General features: G+C 48.3%; 1 protein-coding gene across 1 annotated transcript; it reads right to left on the bottom strand.

The window, feature by feature from the left end:
- Nucleotides 1-4,357: 4,357 nt before the first annotated feature.
- LOC136458609 (GTP-binding nuclear protein Ran-2-like) lies at nt 4,358-7,757 on the bottom strand. The gene is made up of 8 exons (XM_066458548.1): nt 7,551-7,757; nt 7,343-7,412; nt 6,123-6,179; nt 5,914-6,031; nt 5,227-5,316; nt 4,965-5,144; nt 4,771-4,848; nt 4,358-4,636 (listed from the first exon to the last, which is right to left on the bottom strand). The coding sequence occupies exons 1-8, from the start codon at nt 7,551-7,553 to the stop codon at nt 4,567-4,569; spliced, it is 666 nt and encodes a 221-aa protein (XP_066314645.1). The 5' UTR covers nt 7,554-7,757; the 3' UTR covers nt 4,358-4,566.
- Nucleotides 7,758-8,199: the final 442 nt, after the last annotated feature.

Raw genomic sequence — 8,199 nt, 5'->3', positions numbered from 1 at the left:
GCGAGTTTTACTCGCTCGGGCGCTGCTCCCTCCTTGGCGAGCCACCCACCGATGGCGGCTGCGGCTGCCACCCCGGTGCCGCGACACCGCAAGCGGCGTCGACGCCGTCAACGATGCAGCGGGCGGAGGGCTGCCACGGCCCCGACGGGTGACTGCGACCCGCCACGCTGGGGCGGTGCGGCCGCGCCCTCCGTGGCTCCGCAGATCCCAGTTCAACTGCGGCTCGGCCCGCGGAGCAGGGTATCTGCCCTTGATGCAGATGGGTGGCGGTGCATCCTGCCTCGTTCTCCAATTCTTCCCGTGGCCAACCAGCGGCTGCGTCGGGGAGGCGGTGAGGCCAGGCTTCAGCTGGGCGTCCCACCGGGGGTCAGACCTCGGATCTTCCCGGTCGATTTTCGGGGTAGGTGCTTCAACTGCCTATCCCAGACTCACCGGGTGGCCACCTGCCGGCTCCCCCGCCGCTGCCTGCGTTGCCGCGGGTTTGGGCACAGGGCGCGTGACTGCAAGCGGCTGAGGTCCAACGATGTCGCCACCGCCTCCACTTGTCATTCCTCGCCGTTGTTGGGTGTATGTGCGCTGGGTGGCAGGGCATGGTCGTGGACTGGCTCGCTTTGCTTCGGCAGCGTTACCGTCAAGGCCACCTCTGGGTTGCCTGCTGATTCGTCGACACCCCACGCCCCATCCGTGATTCCTGCTGCGGGCGAGGTTGCCGTGGACTCCTCCCTGCCTCAGGTTTCCTTCGACGACTTCTTCGACCCCATCGCTTCTGAGATGCAGGCCGTGCCGGGCAATGAGCGATGGGATCCCATGCGCTCCAAGGGGTTGGTCGTCATGGGGAAGCCTTCGGGTGTGGGGGTCCCGGCAGGAAGGTCGCCCCTTCCGGCGTAGCTTTGTGGATCGCCTGACTTGGCCACGCCTTCACATCTGGAGGATGCTCCCTCCGGTTGGGGGGCCGACTACGTCAATGTGGAGATCGCTGGCCCATCTTGCTCGGCCCTTTCTTCGGACGAGGAGCACTCAGGCCACGCGGGGTCGCCGTCCAGAGTTCCTTCACAGCCTGTGGCCTTGTCGCCCGTGGGTGCGGCGGCGGCTGTGGCGCCTGCTCCGGTGTCACCAAGTGCACTCTTGCAGTATCTGCAGTCGCAGCTTTGCTCTGCCATCACGGAGCCGATCTTGGTCGAACCTCCATGTCTCCGTGTTCCTAGGAGGAGTCGTGCGGTTGAAAGCACATCCTCACAGCCACGTCGTAGCGGGAGGCTAGCGGCCAAGAGTAGATGTAGAGCCTTCAATCCGATCGTGCAAGCCCAAAACATGTTGATGGCAAAATTGGGAGTCCGCCAGCAGGATCAGGCGTCGTAGGCCGATGCGGAGGGCGATTTCTATGAGTACATGGCCCTATTCGACGGGCCTCTCTCGGAGTCCAAGCGTGAGGCAATCAGGATGCTCTTCCCGGCCGACTCCGCGATTGAGGGCATCCAGCTAGTGGAGGGGGTGGAACTTGAGGTTTAGCCTACCTCTGGGTGCCCACCCTAGGTCGTTCGATCGTTGCCCATGGCTTAGTTTACTAGCTCGCTGTCGCTCAGCCCGTTGTTGCTTTTAGTCCTCTCGTGGTAGTAGCCGGGCTTCGTCGTAGTCTTCTTTAGTTTTTTTTCGCTTATGTCTTCTCCTCGCCTAGGAAACATTTGGTTACCTAGTGTTGAGCCGTTTGTTATTTGGTTTAGTGTTATCTACTTCCTCTTAATGAAATACGTGCTACACGGCATATTTGAGAAAAAAAACGTAAGCGAGTTAGTACGTAGGTAGAGGGCTCATCGCTTAACAGAGTGGGTCTGTCTTGTGTGCCGGACCTGGGTGTTACAACAGCGCTGGCGATCTTGCTAGTTGAGTCGGCAGTGAAACAAATAAAACAAAGCAAGAAACAAATAAAACAAAGCATGCAAGCTGTAAAAGAAGAAAGAGAAGAAATCGCATGCAAAACAGTAAAAGTATTGGGCAGTGTGCGAGCCTAGTGCTTGGCTCCTCGCTAGTGTTCTGTTTTTCTTCGCTCTCTCGCCTCCACGTCAGCCAAAACAGACCCCGAGCTAGGGACGTAGCTAGCTTGTGAGACGCCCTAAAGGCATGTTTGTCGACAGCCATGCCCCCCACGCTCCACGTGGATGTTTAGCCTCGTCAGGCCACGTAGGTTTGACAATAGAAAGCATGAAGACGTGGTGTAGCCGTGTACTCCGTAGGAGGCAGTGCTCTGAAGCGTCTGAGCGATGGGAGATACCCCTGACACGCGTACACAAGCCTGTATGCATGTCATCTCATAAAGAATGTGGAGCCATGATTAAGGGGGTGTTTGGTTTCATGGACTAAAATTTAGTCCGTGTCACATCGAACGTTCGGATGCTAATTAGGAGGACTAAATATGAGCTAATTAAAAAACTAATTACACAGGAGTAGACTAATTTACGAGATGAATCTATTAAGCCTAATTAAGCCATCATTAGCACATATTTACTGTAGCACAACATTATCAAATCATGGACTAAATAGGCTTAAAAAATTCGTCTCGCAAATTAGTCGCAATCTGTGTAATTAGTTATTTTTTTAATCTATATTTAATATTCCATGCATGTGTCAAACATTCGATGGGACATGGATTAAAATCTGGACTAAGCAACCAAACACCCTCTAAAAATGCGTCAGCAACTGTACACCTAGGTTGGAAGACTAGGAGTCTCGTTGTTTTCTTGCTTATGTATGTTGTAGATTTTTTATGAGGCTAACAGCTGTGTTGGTGGTGCCCTTATTGAGTTGGTTTTTAAAAAGCTAAAAAGGTAATTTCTAAGAAAATAAAAGAAGTTGAAAAGTATGCTGAGAATCATTACAAATATCAATACTAAAAAGCCAACGGTTAGAAACCAAAAGTCATAAAGCTAGCTTTTGAGTTAAATAAAAAAACTATATCTTAAACAAATAGGACCTAAAATTATAGCTCTTTTTATTTTAGATGAGAGGAGCCATGCAGGAGCAAGGTCACATGGAGGAGGAGCCAGGATCCTCTCAGGGTGGCTTCACCAGGAGGGAAACAAGTGTTTGACGGTTTCTCAAAAAAAAACGGCAATATTTCCTTTCCCCAACAACAAAGCGATTGCCGCAGGCGCATCCACCGCGCCGCTCACCCGTGGCTCGCCTTCTCCAATGTGGGTGCTCCGCACCCGGCCCCCATCCCGTGCTCCTCCGCTCCCCGTGTCGCAGCAATGGTGTGCACCATGGCCGACCGAAGACACTGCAGTAGGAAGGGGAGACCTGCGCCTGCGCCTGGACATACGCTATGCAGCTCTCGACATCCCCCTAACCCGAGCTTGCTATCTACTGCGATTCCCCACAAGTAGGCCGTGGTCGCCGGTGACGGTGACGTTGTGTTTCAAGTGTTTCGGACGTTTTAGACTTATGTTTCAAGTGTTCCATCTGGATGTTGCAAAGTAGATCTAGGATGTTACAATGACAATATACGAATGTTGCAAGCCTATGTTTCAAGTGTTCCATCTAGATGTTGCATATGTTGCTATGGCTCTACCCACATGTTTCAAGCGTGTGTTTCAAGTGTTTCGTATGTTTCATACTTATGTTGCAAGTGTTTCATCTGGATGTTGCAAAAGTAGATCTGGATGATACATATGTTGCTATGTCTATACACGCATGTTTTAAGTGTTTCATCTGTTTCAGACGTACGTGGTAAATATTTCGTCTAGATGTCTCAAAAGTAGATCAGATTGTTGCACAGCGCCGATGGCTGGCGGACAGCGGCATCATGTTGCTGCAGCTGGGTCACAGCCGTGGGTTCCCCATGTGGGCGCGGTCCCGTGACGGACGTGCGACGGGATGCGAACGCAGGACATGGGACGGGATGCATGCGGGGGAGCTGCGTCCAGACGCGACATCCCATCCTTCCATCCGGGCGCTAGCCCTTCTGTCGTTCCTCGTTTGATGAGGGCGAAGGATCCAGGTGCCCGTGAGGGTTTCCTCCTGTCGGCGGAATGGTTGATCCTGCAAAGGGACATCACCAACGTCGCAGAATTGTTGTCGTCTCCAGCGTCGAGGTCTGAAGTGGACTTCATAATAGCGGAAGCAGGAAGTTGGTCAAGCATTGCCGTAGTTGATTAGTGTACTGTTCGGATTAATTCACCGTTGTGCATCGAGCAGGATTGTAACCTAAATCCTGAGTAATAAAGCTCTCATTTCCTCACAAAATTGTAAATTTTGGAATGGAAGCAGCTTCTCAACCCAGCCCCCATGGGCCCACGAATTCCTCGCCCTCGTTCATACTACAAACCCCGCTTCAATCAATCGAGAATACCAATAACCAACAAACAGAAAGGCACAATCAAGCGCTGAAACATACCGCCTGACAATAGCGCTGTATTATCATAAAAAACCCTCGTCAACAACAGAATACAGATGTCATTAACATCATTCTCAACTCATAGGATACATCAAGAGAACATCCAGGTACAGCCTAACTCTAACACGGATTGAAGCACCACGAATTCTTATAAAAAGACCCCCATCAGCCTAACTCTATTCAATCAGGTCATCATCGTCATCAGGGAGGGGTTGCGCAGCGGCAGCTGCAAGCTCAGCTTCGTGCCTAAGATCATGGGTAAAGGTGCAGTTAGCAAATGGTAAATGGTGCTAATTGTCAGAATTCAAGCAAATCCCAATGGAATTCAAGTCAATTTTTTGCTGTTGCCAGATATCAAAGGAAGAGATGGAAGCACTTACTGCTGCTGCATGGCCATATCAATCTGCACTTCTGGTGGCTTCAGAGCAACAGCCTCGACAAAGTGAAGGTTCTGATCCCTAAACATATATAAACACCAGTACCAAGTTAAGCACAGCAAAAAGGGTTGCTGCAGTGTATAAACACCAGTACCAAGTTAGCACATCAGAAGGAAGAGAACAAAATATCTAATTACCCTGCCAGCTTCCTTGCGAGGTAAAGGAAGGGCTTCTCAAAGTTGTAATTGCTCTTGGCAGAGATCTCATAGTACTGTAAGTTCTTCTTCCTGTGGAATGTAACTTGCTTGGCTTTGACTTGCCTGTTCTTTACATCAACCTTGTTACCACAGAGAACAATGGGGATGTTCTCACACACCCTGCAATCAAAGATTGGATATTTAGCAAATCTCTGACATAACCATTGCTAACCTTTTACCCAAATTGTACCAATACACTAACCTGCACAGGTCCCTGTGCCATGTTGGAACATTCTTGTATGTCAGCCTCGAAGTGACATCAAACATAATGATGGCACACTGACCATGAATGCTGCGAGATGGTTGGAATTTCAAGAAAGTTAGACAAGGCCAAATGAATGAAAAAGTCAAAACACTTCACACTAATTGAATAAAAAATGGTTAAAGCTCGCTATAGAAGACTAGACAACCATCCATAAATTAGAATTAAAAAGCTTGTTATAGTTATACGAGACTGATTAAAAACTGCATTACACACCTAAAAGAGTGAGGATGGGATACTAGCTAACCATTAAAAGTGTCAGGACATACGGATACGGACATGATGTCCCATTTAGGGCTTGTTCGGTTAATCCCCTCCCCCCAAGGGGATTGAAAAGGATCCAATCCCCACCGAACTGAACAAGGCCTTATGTGGGTTCAAAACACAATGGTATGCCAGCGATTTTTCAAACTATCAAAAAGAATCCCAAGATATGATCTATGGAAACCATATCTAACTTTCTTGAAGTACACTTCATCAATAAAGAAAGTTCCAATATACCCAATGACAACCTCTAAAAGGTGTATCACAGCCTCGAGCAATCAGAAAAACATAGTATGCATAGACACTGAGCTTCACATGAACATAAAATAAACAAATTGAATGAAATATGAATTTATCACTTACTAGTAGCCATCCCTGAGGCCTCCAAACTTTTCTTGTCCAGCAGTGTCCCAGCAATAGAAGCGAATTTTGCCACAGTTAGTGCTAAAATCCAGAGGGTGAACTTCAACACCAATGGTGGCTGCAATGGAGGACAAAAGTTCAGATTATTATAAGTTCAGTGTTCACCAAGCCAATGATGAGACACACAATAACAATCATATGAGACTTACGCTCATATTTCTTCTCGAACTCGCCAGTAAGATGCCTTTTCACAAATGTAGTTTTACCTGCAGAAAGCACAAGGCAATAAGAATTAAGAAGTCATTTAAATAAATAGAAACAAGGAAGTTTCCTTTATAACATAAAATATAAACACAACAACAGCAAGTCAAGGAATGTAGCCAGCACTTGCAAATTGTAACCACTGAAAAAAAAGGGGCACTTTACACTAATGAGATACACTCCCAAAAGTGAGTCAACCTCCAATGCACCTCAAAACTGTAGATTGCACCTAAAGATTTCTCAGCCACATGGGTATCCCACTGCTTAAGCTCCTAACTAAACGTTTGATCAACACAATGCCAGTTTTGCAAAGGAGCACGCCTTTTATTTTAAGTTGATAACATCTACTCCATTATCCTATCTCAAATAGCTTCGAATTAAAATCATGCACAAACTGCAACACATTTCTGATTGGATATAAACATTTTATTCTTGAGTCGCTCCTTAACGTTTCATCAGAAACTAAACAGTGATTAAACATATCCTCACCAAACAGCTCAAAGTACTGTTGAGTAGATCCTTGTTGCAATGGTACTATCGGCAGGTATGATACTATGGCCTTTCCAAAATTTGCCAGTAACAAAACTGATCCCAGGGCAGGAAGTTGAACAATTCCTTGTGTAGTATCAATCCTATAGGAAAATTTCCTATGAGCCCTTTTGGAACAAAGGGTTGGGTCTTTACAAATCCTATGAAATTCTTAAGGAATGGCCTGTTTCATAGGAACTTTGGAGGAATTTACTAAAGAGGTTGAACCTCATGGAAAGTTTCCTTTGCGTCAGTCTCTGTTCTAATTCCTGTGTTTTTCTTGTGCTCCATCCAAACGTTTTTAACCTTGCAGTTTTATGTGCTTTCTCAATCCATATGTTAGAGCGTTCTAATCCTATGTTTTCCTATTCCTGCGTTCCAAAGAGACCTAAAAACCTCCCAAATCGTGTAGAAATCCGACCCCCACAAGCTAACCCCCTTCCAATCCCATATCCATATGCCTCCCCTTCAGATAAAATATCAGCTGCCTCAACCACGAATCAGTAATCAGTCCGCCAGATCTCTAGGAAATCACGGCAACAAACGCGGCGCGCGCATCAGAAACCGCATCTCCCAACATCCGGATACGAATAATAATTATAAAAACATGCGAGGCAAAAGGAAGGCCAGAGAGAATCACCAGTTCCACCGTCGCCAACGATGACGAGCTTGAAGCTGGGGTAATCCACGACCTGCTGATTCGGCAGCGCCTGCGAGAGAAAACCCACACAAAACCACGGACCAATCAGACGATCCGATCCGACCAAGGCAAAACCTTAGGATCTACGTAAGAAACACCGATCGCGATCAGGGACACCCCTGGAACACTCGCGGCCGCTCGTGCTCACCATTTCTGCGGCGCGGAGAGGGAGGAGGACGGGGCGGCGGCGAACAGAGAGACCGAGGAGGCGTCTAGAGAGTTCGAAATAGACTGGGGGAAGTAGAGGGCGTCTGGAGTCTGGTCTGGACCTGGAGTGGAAGGGGCCGAGGCGGAGGCGGAGGCGGAGGCGGAGGCTTTTATACGGGGAGTGGTGCTGGCGCGGCCCGTGTGTATATTAGCTTTGGATGGACGCAGGGATCGGGTGCCGTTGGATCCCGTCGACGAAGGTGAGGGGCGAATCGGGGGGCGTCGTTAGCTTTCCGCCCACGCGAGGTATCCGGGCCCGTTGGGCCCCGTTTTCGGCCTGCGCGCCAACGGACACCTGCGCGGCTGCCTGTCTCCTGTTGACCGTTGCCCGTGGGGATCTTTCTACAACGCATGGTTGGGGTCGGGGACGCTCCTCTCCTGCTTTTCACAAAGTTTGGCTTGGCTACCGTCGGAGATTATTCTCTTCGTTCCAAAATAAACTAGAAACTCGGCGCCCTTCTTAATTGTGATAACCTATTATGTATATCTTATATCTTACCCTTGTATCAGTACCTAATTTAAACATTAAATGTTGTTTAGTGATGAATTAATAGTATTATTAGTATTTGTAGCAAAAAAAATAGTGTAAT

This window comes from Miscanthus floridulus, chromosome 6, assembly GCF_019320115.1.
Source record: "Miscanthus floridulus cultivar M001 chromosome 6, ASM1932011v1, whole genome shotgun sequence".
Classification (NCBI taxonomy): Eukaryota; Viridiplantae; Streptophyta; class Magnoliopsida; order Poales; family Poaceae; genus Miscanthus; species Miscanthus floridulus.
The sequence above is the reverse complement of the archived record's forward strand: the minus strand, read 5'-3'. Positions and strand labels throughout refer to the sequence as shown.